Source organism: Haemaphysalis longicornis, unplaced genomic scaffold, assembly GCF_048455015.1.
Source record: "Haemaphysalis longicornis isolate Haplotype H1 unplaced genomic scaffold, Haemaphysalis longicornis Haplotype H1 scaffold_3, whole genome shotgun sequence".
NCBI classification, from domain to species: domain Eukaryota; kingdom Metazoa; phylum Arthropoda; class Arachnida; order Ixodida; family Ixodidae; genus Haemaphysalis; species Haemaphysalis longicornis.
Window position 1 is genome coordinate 18375406 of NW_027526335.1, and position 22273 is coordinate 18397678.

Below are 22273 nucleotides of genomic sequence, written 5' to 3' on the forward strand. Positions count from 1 at the left end.
CTTCAGTTTCGGTGGGAAAACAAATTACATGTAATTATGCGACCTTGACACGACCAGGCGACATGTTTAGACCCGGTGTGTTCAGCGGCTACCTGCGCAGTTGAGCTAGTCCCGGTGTCGTCAAGCGCTACCAGTTCGTCTTAGTGTTTTCGTGAATATTTACGTATGATCCTTTGTCATTTTCTTGAAATTGCTAGCCTAGAATATTCCCTTAGGAAGCAAACCTTGTTTGCAGGTTTCGGGTATTTTTGTTTCTTTGTTACTTTCTGAGGAGCCTGCTGCTCGTGTCCGCACATCTTTGTTAAGTTGCTGTTTTTGCCCCTTTTTTCATTTCAGTCACCGTGGCGCACGCTAACACAACAAATTCGTCTTGCCTCCAATATTCGTTTAGGAATCTAGTGAGTGCCCTGCCTTATTTTCTCTTTCTATTTGTGGTTAGAATCTGCACGGTACAGGGGTACGTCACCCCATGACACCAGGAATCGGGTGCCTTGTGCTTGCAAATGTGTTGTGTGTACGTGGATATGCCACAGGCCTTGGCCCTTCTAGCCTTTTTTGCATTGCTTCCCAGTTATGCTTGTTGCATGACTTGGTACGCCATCATCACTAAAGGAAAAGACATCGGCTAACATGCCTTGCTATTGCCTGCTAAAACACCCGAAAGCTAGCCACAGATCATGGCGTTTCGTTTCTGGTGCATAAACACGGTGCATGTTTTGACTCTTGCATTTCTCGCTCATTGTAGCAGTATGTATTAGTATTTTCACTTATAAACGCAACGTGAATAAAAAGGTGCAGTCGGCCGCAGAACTTTGCGGGATGTGCAGTGTGGGGCAGAGCGGCGCAAACTTGCATTGCTGCCCCACCTGCTGCCACAAACGCTGGGTTGAGGCTCGCAAAACTTGTGCACCAGGCGCGGTTTGTGCACGCCTGTTTTCACTTTGTTATCAGGTATTTCTGGTCACTCGCTTTCCTGTGACAGGTTTTCAATACTTGTGGCAGGTACTGTGGGGCCGTGTACGCTTCGCTGTGGGTCTGCTCTCATTGGTGCAACAAAAGACGTAGGTTGCGGCCGCCGTTTGCACGGGCGCAACGGTGTCGCAATATATGCTATCTTCGAAGCGATGTGCTGGCTGACCATTATAAAGTTATAACAGTGGAGCTGTTATACATGGTATTCACTGAAATGTTTAGCTGTCAATTTCTTTGCTTAGCAACACTAGAAACGACCACGGACATGGCTGAAGCGCCACAGACATGGCGTCACTTGTACCACTGCGCCCGCACGCTGCAGAAAAAAAAACCTACATCGGCGTGCATCATCTGCACCGTTTCAACTTGATCCTCAACGGTGGTGTCAACAGAGATGTTATTAATCACACTCACATTGGAGTCAAGGCATTACTTTGCGTTTGGTTGGGTACAGTTTGGAACATCAAATGCTCCTCGTGCTAAGCACGGACAAGTACTACTGTCTTGCGGAGGCCAAAGTAACCAGTGGCGGCGCACTCGCATGGTTGCTTGCATGCGTGCCACGCCTGTGAATACTGCCTATAGGCTAGGTTCTCACAAAACCTGTGTGTGTCACAGTATGTCACATCGACCAGATTGAACATTGAGGCAAAGCCACCTTTTTGGTGAATGCTGTGTAGTGCTCAATGTAATGTAGGCATCTTGAAGAAAATTGTCCTGAAATTGGTTTCTAGGACAACAAGACTGCAATAAATTATGGTCTCATATCGCCGCAGACCACTTCTACAAGCCTCTGCATAACCAAAAGGACACTCTGAACTGTTGTGTGCATAGCATATATCCCAGTTCGTTTGCAAGGTTTTTCTTGTGTTCACAAGAAGGCGCTCTGGTTAGAAATGAATGAACGTACTCTTGAGCTTATTTTAACAGAAATAGAAAAAAAAAGGTGTCCTTCCACTCTGTGAAGAGGGATGACCAGTGGAGCTGGGTGCAGTTTAAGGAGAGCAAGAAACAGGCACGTGGTTTGTACATTGATTAAGCGTACTTTCCAGTTAATCAGCTGAATGAAACTTGGATGGAGTGGAGTCTTATTCTTGATAACAAACATGGGGCGGTCTGTTTCCCTCCCGTAGAGGCCCACATATTAAGAGCACAGAAGAATCCCACAATATTTACAACTGCACTGTGAACTACGTAATAATAAAAAGTAAATGGAACTTGGTGTAATGGTCAAGTCATCTTAGTGGCTAATTGTGATACAATTTGTTTCGGGGTGTTTCGATAAAACAAGAGTTGCAGCAGTTTTCTGTATCTGTACACCCTCCGTAGACAGCCATGGGAATTTCTTAATGTTTACAGCTTCAGTGTGAACTAACCAGTTACGACAAGTAAGGGAAAGTCAGTGTAATGACAGTCGTCCTAGTGGCCGATTTCAGCACAATTTTCTTCAAGATGCCTACATTACATTGAGCGCTACAGAGCATTCATCAAAAAGGTGGCTTTGCCGCAGTGTTCAGTCTTGTTTATGCAAATTTTTTTCTACACATACTGTTACGCAATCGGTTTTCATGAGAAAGTAGCCCACAACAGCTCCGCTGTAATAACTTTAATGGTTGACCAGCACATTACTTGGAAGATAACATGTATTACAACGACGTTGCGTCCCGTGCAAAAGGCAGCCACAAGCTGCGTCTTTTGTTGCACCAGCGAGAGCAGACCCGCGGCGATGCTCACGCAACGCACATCAAGGCATGGCACAGAAGCACATCATGGGAAAGCGAGTGACTAGAGATGTCCGATAATGAAGTAAGGACAGGCATGCACAAACCGCGTCTGGCGCGCAAGTTTCGTGAGCCTCGACCCAGTGGTCTGTGTCAGCAGATGGCATAGCAATGCAAGTCCGCGCCGCTGCGCCACGCACTGCAGATCCTACAAACTTTTGCGGCCAACTGTACATGGAAAGGCTTTTTGCTCAGTTGTGAACGGCTTGCCTTCGCGTGAATGTGATTGATATTATGCCTTGTGTGCTGGCTTTCACACAATGAGTGCATGAGGATAGGCGGCTAGCCATTTAACAGTCTAATGGAACGTGCAGCTGAGCCATCAAAAGCTTAGGGGCCACTTTTCACGCTGCTGGCCACTGTATATGTTATTAACATGAAAGATGGTAGAACAGTCATCACAGTGTGGCAGGAGGACAAGAGTGCTGCTCGAGCATTAAGTTTGCAGTGTGCAGTAATGTTATTGTAGAACAGAACAGCCATAAGGAGCCTGTGGTGCTAAAGGGGCCATGCAGTCAAAATACAAGTTCGTTTTGTTGGAAAGATTTCGTGTTTTTGTCCCAGCATTTGTCTGCAAGCAAACGATGCTTTATTCATGGACGAATTAATCAATTTAAGTTAAAATTTTGATTCTCCCGCCAAATAGTGTGTTTTCGTGACGTCTGCAATGATGTCATATGCGCTGGGGAGCGTTGTTTATCGTTAGTCAACCTAGATGGTGCCACCATGCCGTGGCGGGCCGTTTTCTGCCTTTGTTTTTTACCGTATTTGTACCTGGCTTGTTTTTGTTAAGGCAGAACATAATCTTTTAGTGAAACATGGTGTTTGCTCGACAAATATGGTTACATAAGACACTGGCGCTTACACCCAGCGAGCGGCCAGTGTCGCCTGAGACAACCCCAAAGCGCCGCAGTGCTGTGCAGCTAAAGCAGCATAGGGTAGGGTACGCAGTACCAACATCAGTACGCACCTATGTTTATTTATATTTATGTGTGCTTTCGTAACTTCCATGGTCTGTCCCACCATTCTTACTGCTGTAGAATGAATATGCATTGCATTTAAGCGCAAATAACTCATTCGGCAAGCCTATAAGCCCTGCTAATTTGCGTTTGCATTTGCCGTCCTCAGCCAATCGCAAGCTGTCACATATGACGACATAGGTTCTGTTGCAGAAAGTGAGCTAGTAGGTCACATGGTCATTCCCTTTTTTTCTAGTTATGTAGCTTATTTGAGCTATGTTTACGTTAAACGTGGGGTCAGTATGATTCTAACGAGGCAAGCTTTTAAATGAAGCCAACTTGTGTTTTGTCTGCATGGCCCTTTTAACTAAAAATAAAAAAAAAATACTTGTGTACCTGTATGGGCTTGTAGAGAAAGTTCAGTTCGTTGATTTCAATCTTCACACTGCAACGATATCTTGAGCACTGGTCTTGGTCCAGTGTTTCCGTAGGTAGAACTAGAGGTTACTGAAGTTAACAGCAATCGTCCTGATGTCATTCAACTCACCGTGGTTGGTCTTGCCGAGGCATTGCGCCACTGAGCATGGAGTTGCAGGTTTGATTCCTGGCTGCTGGAGGTGCCTTTCCAATGAAGGCACAAAAACAAAAATCCCTGTTTCTGTGACATTTCAGCCCACATTACGCATTCCCACGTGGCGTAATTTAATCTGTAGCCCTCTGCTATGACATGCCTCATAGCCCAAGTGTGGCCTTGGCACATAAAATCCAGTCTGAACTGTTTACTAATTCTTCTAGGGTGTCGTGCCTTTTTTGGCTCTGATGTGGTGTCCGGAGATGATGCATTTCGTTAAGCTTGCCGTGCTGCACAGGCAGTTTTCGGGGTGTCCAGGGGATAGGACAGCTATATTGGGTGCCAGTTAAGCATGGCAGTAGTTCATGTAGTGTGTCACTCCGCTGAAGTGACAGACCTAGATATCAGTGCATGTGCGTTTTGAAAGGCGATTGTGCTTAATGTGTGAGATCGTCTGCTTCTTCTCATGTAGTTTGTTTGGTGTTGCTACAGTAATTTATAAGCAGATTAACTAAAAAGAAGTCATGGAAATGACTCATCTAACATTAAAAATACTTGCAGTAATGCGCTCTTTGCGCTGTGCAGAGGAGCGCCTGGCTGTGGTTGTGAGGTGCATGGGCAACTTCCACTGTTGTGTCTGGGTTGCTGTTGGCATTCTTAAGTAGGGAGTGCGTGTGTTCGTTCCCAAGTGCTGTCGGGTTGCCCCAGTAGTGCTCTTGCCGACTGCCCCAGACGCTGGTGGAGTCCGGCAGCGTGCTCAGCGAAGGCCGGAACGAGCTCTCCTGTGGCGAACCGCCCGTGCACCGCAACCACGCTCAGCAGCCTCTCGACTTCAGAATGGGCCCCCAGCGACGCCGGCTGGCCGAAAGTCACGATGACGAGGCCATCAGCACCAGCAAGCGCCCCAGGGGAGCGCACCTAGGGTGCGTGCCACTCTGCACTTGTGCCAAGTTTAAGTTATGCGCACTGTCAGGGTGCAGAGGTGTGTGGAGCTTCGTGGAGTTGAGTGCAAAAGTAGGCAGGGACGACGAAAAGGCCAGATGCAGAGGCCTGCTTTTCTCCACTGCCTACTCTAGTGCTCAACTCTGCAAAGTATGGAATACCAACTAAGCCAGTTCATTAGGTGTGGGGAATGCAGTTTTAGCTACCAAAGTTTATCTCCGCACAGTATGACCCGAAGCAGGTGTTGTGAGGTGCGATAAGTTGCTTATAAATGTCAACCAAGTGTTCTGCCGTCAGCCAACAGAAAAATGTCACTCAGAAGCTGAAACTGTGTCTTGGAGACATCTCCGTAGTGCCAGGTTGCAACAGAGCATGAGCTTTTGACTTAATCGTGCTAGTACTTCTGCAGTTTACAACATCAGGTATGTGCTGTCAGTGAGGTCATCCTATAGAGGAAGCCACTTGCACGCTATTAGGAGGGAGTCAAATCACAAAAATACATGGGTTTGTATGAAGCATAATATAGTGAAGTGAAACTCTTGATAAACGCAACATGTTTTTTTTCTGTACCTTGAGGTTTTGTTTAATGAGAGTCCACTGTATCTGGCCATAATTAGTATGCAAGTAGGCCAAGTCATTAGCACCCCTGTCAGCTGTGACCGTACCAAGTTGCTTGCTTATTTTCCCATCTGGAAGGTTTTGTTTCCATCGACAAGTTTTGGCCACTTGCCTTGAAAACAAAGGGTGTCATTGAAATAGGTGCATAAATGCTTGGCATTCAAGAAAATCTAGCATGAAGAATGGATTTTGGTGGGACTTGATAGGATGTCACCATAAAAGGTTTTGTTTCCATCGACAAGTTTTGGCCACTTGCCTTGAAAACAAAGGGTGTCATTGAAATAGGTGCATAAATGCTTGGCATTCAAGAAAATCTAGCATGAAGAATGGATTTTGGTGGGACTTGATAGGATGTCACCATAAAAGGCCTGTGCCCTGCAGTGGTCTTTGAGCCATTGCTGCTTCAAAACTGAAATAGCAGTGCAATCAGTCCTTCATGCTGCAATTTTAATTGTGTGGAAACCAATACCATGGTGGAAATCCCGTGGTTCACTTTGTTTCCAGGCCTAAGAAATCTGCCTTCAATGTTGACTCCTCTGCACAGCATTTCTCTGAAAAGCGGTGCCTTGCCCTCTTTCAAGAATACACATGTGAGTCCGACCCCCCTCTAGGGTCTCTTAATAACAACCTCTCGCATACAGTCTTGGCATGCTCTTTCAATGAGTTCACCAAACTTAAGCTGTTAGGTTTAGCTGCTGCGTATGCAGCCAGAGAACTACCATTTGGTTAAGCGAATTCCTGCTTGTCAATGGCCTAACTGCTAAATTCATACCGTTCTAAACGAAAAGCATAGTGTTTTGCTGTAGGGGGTACAAGAGTTTCAACTTGGGAAGGTTGATTGTGGTGCAACTTGCTCTGTTCTTTTTCTGAGTGAGGGATACCTTTAAATCATAGCTGGCAGTTTTACTGCTTCAGAGAAAAAGTAGTGAAGTATTCTCTGCTGGCATCTTTAGTATCTTGTACGCTCACCTTGCGGGAATAGCTGGCCTCACATCATGATCATGTATTGGTGCCTCTGCAAGCGAGGTGCTTGGAGGGCATGCACTCATAGTGAAGTTCTTTTTCCTCACTTTCGAGAACTGATAAATTGCAGTCTCCATAACATAACTGTAAAAACAGAAGGCAACTTACTCCTCATGAATGAGTAGCATGTGGGATTTTGCGCATAAAATGGAAGTATTGAGAAGTGATGCTATGAAAGATGGACAGTTTTTTCTATTTCAGTGTCTTAACAGCTCTTTCACAGTTAGTTTCTGCATGTTGCTGCCTGTAAGATAAAGGTAAACGGTAGGCATGCGTAATGAGTGCTGCAATAAATTTACTTCTGCTTGGCATAGTACATTGATTTTCTTTGTTGCTTCAGCTGTGGATGACCCAAAAGTCATGGGACCTGATGGCATGGAAAAATTTTGTGAAGACATCGGCGTAGAACCTGAGAATGTGAGTTCCCGATTCCACTTTTGTACAGAGTGGGGTTTTTGTTTCTTTGTACTCCCCTCCATGTGGTCATTGTTGCTTGATGCCCCAGCGATTGGTCCTCTGTGCTGTACTTTTCTAATTAAAAACCAGCATGAGTTGTTCATTGCTCAGTTACCGTGAGTTTGGTGGTCACGCAAATGCGGCGTTGCATCAATCCGGCTGTGCCGCTGCCAGGTGTGCTACAGTAGGCCCCTTGCCCCCCCCTTCTTTTTGCAGATTGCCATGCTGGTGCTAGCCTGGAAAATGAATGCCAAGCACATGGGCTTCTTCACTGAAGAGGAGTGGCTTCAGGGTCTCTCATCAATACAGTAAGTTCTCCTTTCATTTCCACAGGGTGTTTGTGCCTGTTACCCGTGCAGGTCAGAGTTACTCGGTATATTCCGGTTGTGAAACTCCCCATAGGCCCCATGCCTTAAAAGCCGGTCCGCAGCTGCCGCCCCCCCCTGCACTGGGGCAAATGGGGTCAACCTGTGCCAACTAACTTGCATGGGGCAAGCTAAAAAGCCTGTCGTCTGTTGGCACAAAGTTGTAGTAGTCAAGTGTTTGCGCCTGCTGCTGTACAAATAGGTTAAAAAAAAATTGTTTCTGTTTCACCGAGCCTTTCCTCCTCAACTCGTGGAGTTAAGAAGCCAATCATATCTCACCCTGGCTGGCGCAACATGTCAGTGTAGAGCGAGCTTGCAAAAGGTTAGATACAGCTACAACATCGGCGGCACCATGATGGAATTCACCCGCAGCAGAAGGGGAGGTGCCTGATTTGTGTTTGATACGAGTGATAACGTAGCCAAACTGTCAGTCAGCAGCCCACGCGAGTGCTGCAGACAGGAGGAACCATGTTTAAATTAAACTTGCTATTTACAAAACTGTGTATATACTGTTTTGCACTAGTCTAAACTTTTTGCCGCCTGTCTGACATAGCTTCGAATGAGAGTTACGCGAATGTGAACTTCTGACTTGGCTATCGAAATAAATGATTGAAAGCTTCAAATGGGAATTTACTAGTACATGAACAGGCTTATCGAAGGCACTTAGTAGTTGTAAAATAAAACCAACCCATCTTTTACTCTTAAACCCTAAAAATAACGAGCAAGAAGCAGTGATACAGCGTGTCGCAGGGTCCCACCACCACGCAGGTCGATTGCTTTCCTGCAGTGAACAGAGCCGTTGATGCTGTTTCGCCAATCGGATATGCTCCTCTCTGGTTTTCTGTAGAAGTGCTCAACAGTAAGTTGGTGGTTAAAGCTTTGGGTAGATTAGTATTTATAAAAACGAACCGGAGTGCTGGGAAGATTGTATACCGGGGTTTTTACGTGCTCGTGCACGCTCCTTTCGTCTTTGGCTGAGTGGGTAAAGTGTCCGGCTTCAATGCCGGCCGGCCCGACAGCCTCAAGTTCGAATCACGCGGGGAAATTCTTTCTCCCTCTTCTTCTTCTTTTTTTTTTTTTTTTTTTCCAGCTTTGTGTTGTTTGATACGAAAAAGGTAAGATTGCAAATAGAATTCGGCATAGCAGTGCAAACTTCAGCAGGAAAACTGGCACAAACCACACAAGCAGCCAGGAAGTTGCGAGTTCTGCAACAATGGTTGCCAGACAACTGGAGCGGTCGCACCACCAGTAACGTGGATAAAAAAACTGTTTATGGCAACTAATAAATGCATTATTTTTAAAATATCGGGTATTCAGCTGTACGAAATAATATACACAAAGAGCGTTTAACTCTTAAATGAATGACGTCGCTGCTAGTTGCGCCGCCGACCGACGATGTGCGCATAGTCACTTGCAATGCATCTGAAAACAAGAATTTCAGGGGTGTCTCCTAAATTCCAGTAGCAATGAACTATGAAACTGTTTTGTATTTATGTTCCTAGAAGGTTGTTTAATTAGTTAAAATGAAGCAAAGGCAAATGCATTTTCTCTTCCCGACCCCTTTAAAAGCAAAGTAGAGTTTTTGCTCTCTGGGTGCCGCGCCTGAACACCTGCCCCTTAGCTGCCTGCCTCCAGGCAGCTCGCGCTGCCTGGATTCTAAAGCAGAGATTTGCAACTGGTGCACGTTGAAGAACTCTGCTGAAGATTAACCTGTCTGTGTAACCAACAACTCTGTGAATGCCAAGCAAAAGCTGCGTGACCTAGTGAGGGTGACGCTTCTCGTAAGGGGACGCTGAGGGGAGTTTGTTGAGCTGTTATTTGTGGCTTGGGGTGTAATCCAACTCGAATAATCTTTTGCTCTGCTATTAGCAGTAGCACAGCACATTATGGTTTTCAGTGCAATTTGATACTGTCTTGGCCTTCGAAATTGTGATTTTTCCCTGTTCGGTGTTTGCTATTGGCTTTCCTTTCTTTATGTTCAACTCGCTTGCAAAACATTGAAGGGACGCTAAAGTGTAAAAGCAAGTCGGCCTTTATTGGGAGATTAGACTGTCACGATTACAAATAAAGCACTCACAGCAGCAGCAGTTGCTTATTAACTCAGAAGATTCTAATGGCAAAAGCATGAAAACAGGTATTGCTGCCGCAAGACAAAATCCTTCTGACGCCCATGGTTCCACACAAGCATGCCATTGGTGGAACTTGCATAAGCATTTCTCTGGAACATACACTGAGGTAGCAGGGACATGTACCAAATGTAAAATAAATGTATGCAGGAACTTGTCTTGATTGCATGCATTTTAAGTCGAGCACAAATTTCAGCAGCAAACATAAATTGGGTGGGTGGGGAGAGGGCATTGACTGTGCAGGATTACTGATGCACATGATTGTATGACGTCTAATGCAAAGAAAATAATGTGCTTACGCTTCTGTGACATTCCGATGGCAAGGTGGAATGGTCAGTGGTGTGGAAATTTCTCTCTTTTACTCGTCTGTGTCCTTGACTGGTGCAGCTGTTAAGCTGAAAAACACGCTTGCTTTGCGTCTTAATACAGGGTGTTGTGACGATAATTGGAACAGTTTAAAAAATTTTCCTGGGCGAACCGCCGCTCTGTTCGCGCTCAAACTTGCCACGAAGATCGCATTTTGTGGTCTATTTTGTTTGATACCGGGAACAACAATGGTACTTACCTGTGTATTCTGAAAATAAATAAAAACGATTTTTGCCTATGGGAAAATGGCGGCTGATTTGGACGTGCAAGCTAGCGCAAGTTGATGTTGGAGCGACGTAACCACCTGTAGAGTGAAACGCACGTTTGGGATTCACGTATGGAGCCAAATGGTGCAGCAGACGATCAGAAAATGCACCTAGAAATGAGCTAGCAGACGATCAGAAAACCCGGTTTTCGGACTCGCACGTCCAAATCAGTCGCCATTTTCCCATGGGTGAAAATCGTTTTTATTTATTTTCAGGATAAACAGGTAGGTACTGTCGTCGTTCCCGGTGTCAAACAAAATAGACCACAAAATGCGACCTTTGTGTGAAGTTTGAGCGCGAACAGAGCGGCTGTTCGCTCAGGAAAAATTTTTCAAGTGTTTCATTTCATTTCATTTCATTTATTATACCCTCAAGGCCAGGGGCTTTAGAGAGGGGAGTGGGTTAAAACAACAAAAGATACAACAAAAGCAGCATGAGTGATGATATACATTATCAGATAGTGCCGGCAAAAAGGGTGTCAACTAAGTTCCTTTGGAATTGTAGAGGCTCTGTGATGGAAGCTGTTGGCCCGGGAAATAGGTTCCAATCCTGCAATGTCCTGGATATAAATGACTGCGAACATGTCTTAGTGTGACAATGCATTACTCCTACTTTATGTTGATGATCAATGCGTGAAGAGACATAGGATGGTGAAGGAATGAAGGATGTGCGGAGAACCGGAGTATGGTAAAAAATCTTGTGGAAGAAACAAAGACGGAAGTACCGGCGACGAGTTGCTAGTTCTGGTAAAGAAAGTGAGTTTTTCATGGAAGTGACACTCGATGTACGACTATAATTACAGTAGATGAAACGGGCGGCATTATTTTGAACGCGTTCAAGAGAGTTAGTCAGAGTTTCACAGCCGGGGTCCCAAATTGGGGAAGCATATTCAAGTTTTGGGCGGACTAATGTTTGATACAGCAGTGTTTTTAAGGCAACAGGGGCAGTAGAAAAGTTGTGGGGGAGGTAGCCTAGCATTCGATTGGCATTGTTAATTATGTTATCAGTGTGAACAGACCAGGTGAGATCTGAGGATATGTGTACTCCTAAATAACGGTAAGATGTTACAAACTCGAGAACTGTTAAGTTTATAGGAAGGTAGAGCAGAAGGTTTAAGTCTTGAAACCCGTAAAATTTTGCACTTGTTAGTGTTGAGTTTCATCTTCCATGTGTTGCACCAGGACGTGATTGCGTTAATATCTGTTTGCAAAAGTTTAATATCGTTGTCATCAATAATTTCGCGAAAAATAACGCAATCATCCGCGAACAAGTGGATGTCAGACGAAACACAGCCAGGTAGATCATTAATGTAAATTAAAAATAGCGGGGGCCTAGAACAGAGCCTTGTGGGATTCCAGAATAAACGGGACTGGGTGAAGATTCGTGATTATTGGCGACTACATACTGTGACCTATTAAGGAGGAACAATTCAAGCCATGAAAGATTAGCATCAAGGTTTAGTTTACTCAGTTTTAAAAGAAGTAGATTGTGAGAGACTTTATCGAACGCTTTAGCGAAATCAAGGAATACACAGTCTGCGCATGAGCGGTGGTCCAAAATCAAATGAAGCTTATGAGTGAATGATAACAGTTGCGTTTCGCACGAGAACGTCTTGCGGGAGCCGTGTTGAGCCGGGGTAAAAAAGGAGTTCGATTCAAGGAAATTTATGAGACTAGAAAAGATAACATGTTCAAGAATTTTACATGGGCTGCTTGTTAGTGATATGGGGCGATAATTACATGGCGAATGTCTATTACCGGACTTGTGCAGCGGGACCACCTTCCCGACCTTGAAATCAGCAGGTATTTCGTGGGTGTCCAGGGACTGCTGAAATATTTTAGATAGGGCAACAGAACAACAGGCAACAGTGTTTCTCAGAAATTTTGCTGAAATTAAATCTGGACCTGGACTGGAAGACACTTTCAATGATTCGATTATTTTTGCTACACCACGCGGATCGATTACAATAGGAGTCATTAAGGGGTAATCAAAATTGGCCGTGCATATCGGAGCCGAGCTAACTGTACGAACGAAATTTTTGCACAATTCGGTATTAAGGACAAAAGGGCACTCGGTGTCGGGTACAGACTGGTCATTGCTATCTGTTAGTTGAATACAGTTACTTTTGGCCGGATTAATGACGCTCCAAAATTTATGTGGGTTACTAGCAAGCAACGATGGTAACGTGTTTAAAAAAAAAATCGTTTTTGCTTGTTTTACCGCTGAAATATATTCGGTATTAGCGGCTTTGTACGCTTCCCAACGGACAGTCGAGATTTGACATTTCTTTGCAGCTCATTATAATCTTTTTTTGCGATTTGACAGCCTCTTTAGATAAGTTATACCATGGCGTTTTAGTATTTGTTTTGAGACTGCGTGAAGGGATATACTTACGAACTTGTTCATGAACCTTATTTTTAAACGTTTTCCAATTATGCTCCAACGAGTGTTCCGCGAAGTTTTCTATGAATGCATCTACAAATATTGAGAGTTCACTATTTATGGCTTCAAAGTTTGCCCTTGCGTAATCATGAATTACTTTCGTGGTACGCGTGTATTTAGGAACTGGAAGGTTTATCTCAAATGATAAAGTAAGATGGTCACTCATTCCAGGTAAATATGCTATCTCCGAGACTACTTCAGGATATGTTGTTAGAATTAGGTCCAGTGTGTTAGCCGTGTCGTTCGTTATTCTAGTTGGCTTAGTGGCAATTTGCGAAAAATTAAACAAAGAACAGAGATCTAGGAATTCATTGGTATTCGAGGTTTGCAAACTAGATACTGGCTGATCTGATTTCCAGAAAATATTTGAGAAGTTAAAGTCCCCCATTAGAAAGATTGGTGCAGAGGGATGTCGCGTAGTGACAATGTTAAGAGCGTCGTGCAATTCGGCGTTAAAAGAAGGTGGATACGTTGGCGAGCGGTAGCAGACTGCAAATATGAACTTACGATGATTTATTTCTACGCATGCCCAAACAGTTTCCAGTTCACTATTGACGTGGATGACATGAGACTGTAGCGATTTCTTGATAGCAAGTAGCGCACCACCACCCCGGCGCGAAGTCTGGTCACAGCCATAAATTGAGAAGGATGATACAGCATTAAAGAATTCACTGTCATGAACATTGGAATGAAGCCAAGTTTCAGTTAGAGCGATGATGTCAGCATTGCAAGTGTCGACCAGAGAGTTAAAAGATTCGCGCTTGTTAGTGATGCTTCGAACATTCGCAAGTAGAGCGGTAATGCGTGGTGCCAACAAAGATGCACCAGCTCCCCTCAGTGCATCCTAGCTGTCATGGACGAGGGCATTCGGCCCATTATCAACATCCAAGGGTGCGCGCGTCACTTCCTTAATGCTGTCCGTTGACCTGTCGTACATGAAACATTTATTATTTGCAAAAAGCTTGCTGTGCGGTAGTGTGAAAGACAATGGTTGTGACCGGTTTTTAGCAAACTCTATAAGCTTTCTTTGCGCCAACCGCGTGGCTGGTGAAAAGTCATCCGAAATAGAGACTTCTTGTAGCTTTAGCTTTGGTCGGGTGGAAAATATCTTTTCTTTGAATCCAAAGTTGGCCTGTTTCATGATCACGGGACGGCGTTTCGTTTCATCGAACGTACCAAGGCGATGTGCGCGTTCAACTACACTTTGGGGAAAAACTTCACCAAGTGCGGATGAAAGAACTGCTAGTGTTTTTTCTTCAGTTTGCTGCCACATCTCGCGCGAGTCGGGAATGCCGTGAAAAATTACATTGTTTCGCCTTGAGCGATCTTCAAGGTCATCAAGTCAGGAATTCAGTAGCAACTGCTGAACTGCTACTCGCTCTGTGGCTTCTTCAATACCCGCAAGGTTGTCACTGTAAGCGTCGCACGCGCAAGCTTTACTTTCAAGGCATTCAAGATGGCGAGACATGTCGTGCAGTTTTAGTTCTAAGGACTGGTGGCTGGATTTCAGTTCCTTAACATCCGACATCACCTCAGCTTGTGATTTAGCCATTTCTGTGGTCCTTTCGTTAATTTCTTTAAGGAGCTCGAGTACGGTGGCATATCCTTCAGGCTGAGCTTCATCCTGAGCTGCAGAGTCAGTTCGTAAGGCACCCTTCATATTGGGGCCGGGATTAGTCTCGGCATCCCCCGACTGCAGGAGCAAAAGTGCGACATCAATACACTCACACAATGTCACACATAACACTTGTGGGCATGGCAGCAGTAACAGAAGGTGGTTCCAATTACCGTCGCAACACACTGTACATGGGTCTCGCAGCTGCGCTCTTGTGTGTGTGTGCGTGGAAAGGGAGCCGTGGCGTGTTGGTCGTAACCGCCCCGTGTTAACTGTCTGCCTGCAGGTGCGACCACATTCACAAGATCCACAGCAAGCTCGACTACCTGAGGTCTCTGCTGGACGACCCAAATCAGTTCAAGAGCATCTACAGATACGCCTACGACTTTGCTCGGGTGAGCACTCGGGGAACCCTCGAACCAGTGTGTCCTGTTTTGGCACAGCTGCAATGAGCTGTGTGTGCCATTACCGTCTGCTGGCGAGAGCTGTGCAGAGAGCAAAACTGCCACTCGAATTAAATAGTTTATAATAGTACACGGATAATTTGAATAATACATTGAAAATCAAAGGGTAGAAGTTTTGCTTTTAATTCGAGGAAATGTTGTGAGAAAGCAATGCATATAAAAAGAAATAATATCCCTGTACTTGTACTCGCCAATTGTAGCTTGCCCACAAAATGGGGTTTAATATATTTTAAATGAACTGTTTTTCCCGATATCATTTGGACAGATTCGGTTGCTGTGGTACTGCATAGATGTGTGTCCATGGCAGCTGTCCTTGCCACTGTTGTTATTGATGTGTGAAGCCTCAGTTTTGTTGTGGCTGTAGATGACCCCTAGCACCATACCCATGCCAATCAGGGCATTGCGAGGAAGCCAATTCTACAAGAATACCTGTGTATCCTGAAACATTGTTGCTTTTGTTTCTTCTTTAAAGCAATGCCCGTGCAGCTTAATTAACGGTGATTGACACTGCCGAAAAAAAAAAAGAAAGAATGGGAAATATTATGACTTAGAAATGAGAAGGAAGTCAACACTTCAGAAAATACCGAGTGGCAATTGGTTTGCCTGCTGAACATGTCAGAACACTATTAAGGCAACAGCTTTGCTTACCTTGTAACGTTTGCTTTCCAATTGCATGAGCATCCCTTACCTACATTTCTTCCTGGCTGCATTTTGTAATTCATACCTAGTTATGGTTCCCTGTGGTTGATGTGCTTATTACTTCTGTTTGCGGACCCTTCGGCTGTTGGTCCAACAGTGTCTTTGCCCTCTGTGAAATCTAAACAAAGCTTCAATCAATCGCACCTACCAAGGAAGTTTTCACTTCTGTGAAGTTTTCTGTCCAGTGCGGCTGAACAAGTCGTTAATCGCCTGTGCACTGCAATACTAGAATTCGGGCAGCTTGAACTATGGTCTCCAAAGTGTTTGATGAATGAACATCCTTGCATAACCTCACATGATGCGATGTATAACTACTGAATCAAGGGGAGCTCAAGGAGGGGCCCAGTGTCTCATCTCTTGCCAGTTAAAGGGTCAGACAACCGATTTTTGTCGAATATATTTTCTTTATCCCAAATGAAAGGGCATCACTTCAAACACGCTAATCTGAAACGGTTTTGCTGATAGTGCCCTAAAACTTCTGAAATCGGAATTTTCAGATCTACCAGCTATACGTGTCCCACCAAAAAGAATGCTGGCAACCATGACTGAGCCGTGCGGCAACATTCTTTTAACTGCACTTGAGAATAAAAGAGGGATTTAAAAACTTGTTTCCGGCTAAAACAACAATAATGTGCAACCTTTCGTATTCCTTCATGCGCTTTTTCAATCGCATTGAAATTGAAGTTTACATACCACGTGGCGCCACCTTTCAGACTTCAGAAAATTTACCACAAAACTACAATTATTTCTGCCTGTTTACTTAAAAATTACTTGTGGTTACCCCAGTATATAAAACGCTTGCTTTCATGGGAACTGTACGACAAGCACTCCACAAAAATCGGTTGTCTGTCTCTTAGAACTTATCCGCACTAGGGGTGCGGGCAATTTTTAAAAATATTCGCGCTAGGAGTGCGGATAGGGACAGCCCACCAAAACAATAAGCAAAGGCAGCGCCGCTTTAAAATTTTCAAAAGAATGTTTAAAAATACATGTGCAATTCACACTTACTCAAATACTTACGCTAAATGGTTTTCAATAAGTGAATAAACATTACAGCAGTTTCACTAGCTGCTAAGTTTGTAGGTCACGTGACCGGGTCACATATTGTAGTGTCAAGTTTCTACACTACGAACTGCCACCCTTGAGATTTTGGTAAGTTTAGTGCCAAATTAAAAAGTATTTCTGCCATTTTGTTCATAAATTGCTTGTGGTTACCCCACTAAATAGTTGGCTTTCATGTACACTACGAACTGCCACCCTTGAGATTTTGGTAAGTTTAGTGCCAAATTAAAAAGTATTTCTGCCATTTTGTTCATAAATTGCTTGTGGTTACCCCACTAAATAGTTGGCTTTCATGTGAGCTGTAGAGCATACACTCGACGAAAATCGGTTGTCTGTCTTAAAACAAAATGCAAGTGTGCTGCCCTGGTACAGTTGTCACTTGGGGCACGTGAAGAGCGTTCTTGCTGGTCTTTCTTGCAGGACAAGGACCAGCGCAGCATGGACATGGACACGGCCAAGGCCATGCTGCAGCTGCTGCTTGGCAAGCACTGGCCTCTGTGTGCCTCCTTCCACCAGTTTCTAGAGGTGCGGCCCTCCTCCTCTCCTCGTGGCAGGCACACCAATGTTGTGACTGACTTCTCAATGCGTTTCCCTCTGTGTCCGCCTTGCAGCAGTCCAAGTACAGGGTGATCAACAAGGACCAGTGGTGCAACGTGTTAGAGTTCAGCCGCACCATCAAGCCCGACCTGTCCAACTACGACGAGGACGGAGCCTGTGAGTGCTTTGTTGCCCCAACCATGGGTGGCCGCCCTCACCTTGGCGAGCCCTCCTAAACGTTCTCCAAGTGGAGTGTTAAACGTTGTGGTGGATTGTGCTGCAGTAAGTGGGGCACAACGCCTACTGACAACCAAGGTGGCACGCATCCAAGCAGATCTTGGATTCTGCAGACTTTGCTGAGAGTTTGCTCAGAGCCGTTTTATTCACACTAAGAAAGCTTGTGTTCAATGCGCCTGAACGCCTGCCTCGCGAGGCCACGTCAAATACTGACATGGCCTGATTTCTTTGGACGAACCATGTAGGGAATACTTGAATAGCATCGCTCACCGCAGCTGCTGCCTTTGCATCATGTGCGTGTTCTCTAAGCCTCTAGCGGTTGCGCTGTTGTGCTCGTATCGTGGCCGCCAGAGTCAGCTGTGCCCTTGCTGCTGCGAACTTGAACTGGCTCTGTTCAAGGTAAACCTGCTGCGGGCACCTTCAGTATTCGCACAGGTCCTTGAAAACCCTTGAATTTAGAAGCGTCAATTTCAAGGCCTTGAAAGTCCTGGGATTTTTAAATGGTCCTTGAAAACCCTTGATTTTCCCGGAGAGAATCAATGGCCCTTTCTTTTGTCGTGGATTTTAGGTGTTAACAAATGTAGAAACATTGTAGCAATCAAGTTTAAGTGTATCGCGTGAAACTGGAACAAGTTTGGTGGATTTCGATTATTACGAGGCAACATTGGGAGCAGGCACTTCTCAATCCCATCCATGTCAGCATACAATCCAGTGAAAGCCAGCTTCTGTTTTCCATCTTGCATCTTCCATCTAGCCTGTGGACGCACGCTTGATCATTGCATGTTTGCTGTGCCTCATATGCTCTATCTGCGTTTGGTTTTAAGTGCAAATTGTGGACATGTACATAGTTTGTCCTGCCTGGCAGCAACTTTTGCTGATTTAATTTAAGTTGATACCCTTGCTGACAAAGCAGGAGATGCAGGCAGGCAGCATTAACCAAGTTTTGAAATGAAACAGCCTGAGCAAAACAGCAAGAAAGAAGAAAAAGCTCTAAACACCGACCATGAAATAAAAAATAAAGCTGGGGGAGCATTCACGACCCCGTTAGCGTCTATCTAAATGTGCACTTATGTGCTTAGGTATTGTGCGATCAAAAAAAAACTTTTGCATTGTGTTGAAAAAGGTATAAATAATCCCGGACAAAACATTAGACGGGGACGTTGAAAATGTGTTTTCTGATCCTTGAAAGTCCTTGAAAACCCTTGAATTGCTGCTTTTGAAACCTTTATGAACCCTCACCTTGGTATGCCACAGTGTGTCACACCACAGTGTTTGTGGTGTGAGTGATTTGATGAAAGTTAATACAGTCATCTGTAAGTGTGCTGAGAAGAAGAGCGCTGGCAATACAGGCAATACAGTGCAATCCACAATACGGACAAGTATGTCACAGTCCACACCACCAAGTCAGTTTCCTGTGCTGACAACATGGGTTTACTGTATAGCCTTTACAGGGGGGTGCTTGTTGCTCGATCCTCATGGAGTGGTCCAATATCTCGAGGCTGTCCTGCAATTACCATGCTTTCTGGCAGAAGCACTCCCCTCCCCCAGCCATCGTCGTGCTCGAATACAGGACGTAGGTGGCCGTACTGTTGTGTGGCAAGGGACTCTGGTAGGGTGGCGTCTCTCCTCACGTCCCTGCTGCTGCTGTGCAGGGCCCGTGCTCCTGGACGAGTTTGTGGAGTGGCTGCGTGCCAGGCACCCTCACCTGTGCCGAGGCCCCCAGTCCCTAGACGACGAGGGACTGCCCGCCTTCGGTGCCGCCTCGTGCAGCTGAGGGGACTCGACCTGTCTCTCCCCCTCCCCGTGATTTTTCCCCCCACCCCTTAGGACCCCTCCTCTCTGCACTCGTACTCTCTGCCGCAAAATCGAGCACCTGCTCCCTCGAGAGGCGTCGGCACGGCTCGTTCCTTAATGATTGCTTCAACACTCGCTAGCCACCACGCTGCTCTTGTCCCACCCTTTTAGTTTTGGAAGCATACACACTACCTCTGTGCTGGACACCTGCAAAGCTCCCTGTGCATTGCTCGTCGTGTCGAGCGTCTATGCATACGCTGTGCCGCCTCTGTCCTTGTCTGGCCTGGGTTAAGTGACTTGAGACGAGGTGGCAAGGGTGCATTTATCCTGAGAAGGCATGGCAGATGCAGTTGCCTCCCGCCACCCGGTTTGCCTCTTCCACCTTTTTTTTTTTTTAGCAGTTGTATTTATTTATGCCCGAGTGGGGAGCGCGCAGCTTGCTCAGTGCGTTTTGTGCGAGGGTGGACTTGTCTTGGAATGTGTTGCCATTGTGGCCAAAGGCTGTGCCAATTAAAGAGGTTGCTTCCATAACTTGCACATGTGCCTATGAACTGTGTTCTTCGCCCCTTGTCTGGTGCAGCACACTTGTCCTCTCCACTTGCCCTGCCCTAGTGGATTCACAACGAAGACGGCACTCCTTCTCATCTCTCCTTTCATTTTATTTCTAACCGTTGTGCAAATCCAGCACGATTTTCAAAAAGCTCAGGACCTCCCCTCCGCACCCTCCTAGTTGGTGAATGCCGGCACTCAAAGCTAGCAAAGATAGTCATCAAGTGTGGCATATCATGTGCTTCAAGCGCCACTGTACTGTGCCCTCTTGTCTGCCAGTGTACCTTGATTAAGGCGTTCCCCGTTGGTAAATGCAAGCCTCAGTTGCGAGGACACGTCTTTTTCTAGGGTGCGTGTGTGTGCGCGTGCATGGAGTGTGGTTTTTTTGTATGGGCAGCAGAGCAGCGTACAAGTGTCAAGAGAGTGGTTTTTCACATCCTGTGGACGGCTGTGAGTGTCTTGTGTAAAGAATGGTAGCTTTGTGCCAGAGTCTGGCAGGCGTGTCTGCCGAGTCGAAGTGTTGGAAAGCACCACCACATGTAGCAATTACTATAGCAAGGCCCTACAAACCAGCTGAAAGGAGCACATTCCGTAGACCTAACTTTCTAAGGGACATTTGCTTTGAGTACAATACCTGACTGCAGTGTGGTACACTTGGAACAGGTGCTGCTCTTCCAAAAAACAAGCTGTATTACAACAGAACTTTTAAATAAACATTTGAACATGCAAGTACACATCCAGTGAGTGTGCGTGTGTTTCTTGCACTCCTACATTGTGTGCACTACTCGGAATGCACGGGTTTACACTGAAGCATTTAACCATAGCCTCCTCAATAGTTGGAATACTTGCCCAGTCATGCTGAAACCCATTAAAACTGTGGGGATGCCAAGTTTTTAAAGGTTAGGTTGATGTCTTTAATGCTGCCTGCTTCGTGAAAGCAACTTCAGCAGCTTGGAAAAGCTCGATCCCTTTGCGACACGCATTAAGGTGCCTGTGTATGCTTTTGACAACCAAAATTTCGCGTAAAAACCAAACTTGATCTCATAAGCAGTTAATAAATTAGGCCATGTCCTAATCGTAAACACACCATCGGAAACGTGACCCGTTTCCTAACCATTGCTACAATTGAAAAGAAATACACGTTTTTGTGATCTGTAGCCCTTATATATATTAGGGTAACGGCTTCAATGTTGCTTTAATAAACGTTTTAACTAGACAAAAAAGGTAACGCCAGGAACACCTACTTGGCGCGCCGTAAAACCTCCGAGGCGTTCATCTTGCACTTTTGTTTTTGGTAAGACGGTGGTGGATGGTAAAGGCGCAGCATTCACGAGATGGTAGCACCATTCCATACAGCGGGAAATGCAAATAGTGGCTGAGTAGTTAAAGAGGGGATGACGACGATTGTAACACAAAATGCTGACTCACAAATTGTAACAAAAATGCTCTGAAAAGTAGCGTGCGTGATTGTACACTCTGTCGCAAAGGATTATGCGAGGCACCACTGTTGCAATTAGGCTTTTGGTGGCCATGAACTGTATGGCAAGAGCTTGGCTTCACTTTTTACTGGTAACTGCGCTTCACAATAACATACTGTGGGGGCATAAGGCAGTACTGCCTATTTACCCCTCTGCTCTAGAGACTTTGGTCCATTTATTTAGCAGAAAATCTTGCATACATTAATTTCAAAGATCCAAACAAGTGTTCACTGCAACCGTGTAATCATCAGGTGCAATTTGCCAGTCTGGAATAAGTTCCTGAATGCAGGCAGGCGTCCAGGACTGCTCTTGCAGTAGGCATCTATAGGCGAGAAGAGCTGCTCTCGAGCTCTTCTGGGCAAGCCAAAATCCCAAGTTGAGGAGGCCCACTGACTGCCAAAAGCAGTGAAGGCAAAAAACATGTCGACAGCACCCTCGTACCAATATAGCAACAGGTAAGATTGTGACGCCGCAATGTTCATTCATAGGCATCAGGCAGTCGCAGTCAAGTTTAAAGGAGGCTATGGCCTGGCTTGTAATTTAAACAGAACTTTGCACCTGTGCAGAAATGCACAACTTTCTACTGCTTCTCATGAGGATAGTGCTGCCCATCTCTACTTAACCGACTAAGGACGAGACCTGCAGCGTGGCATAGCCGTAGTTCCTGCCAGTCGCACGAGTATGGAATGTAGCGCCAGCATGGCCATTACACTCGTGATTGGCACTCTCAATGAGACCATGGAGGCGAGAGAACCACACTTCATAAGCAAGGACTACTCGGCTGCATGTCAGAGAAAGGCAGAAAAATGAAGCAGGTGAATCTGTGCGGCCACACTTCGTTGTCCTCGCCAGCCTGCATGGTCCGACTACGATGGAAAGCTGCGCCTGACATTTTAGTCGGAAGTAATTCATAATTTCAAAGTGTGACCTTGTTTCTGCATCACTAGGGTG

General features: G+C 45.4%; 1 protein-coding gene across 1 annotated transcript; it reads left to right on the forward strand.

Moving 5' to 3' along the window:
- Positions 1–342: 342 nt before the first annotated feature.
- Positions 343–20578, forward strand: Sccro4 (DCN1-like protein SCCRO4). The gene is made up of 9 exons (XM_077702476.1): positions 343–398; positions 5016–5206; positions 6348–6433; positions 7207–7283; positions 7539–7630; positions 14789–14897; positions 17148–17252; positions 17339–17441; positions 19154–20578. The coding sequence occupies exons 2-9, from the start codon at positions 5121–5123 to the stop codon at positions 19273–19275; spliced, it is 780 nt and encodes a 259-aa protein (XP_077558602.1). The 5' UTR covers positions 343–398; positions 5016–5120; the 3' UTR covers positions 19276–20578.
- The last annotated feature ends 1695 nt before the right edge of the window (positions 20579–22273 follow it).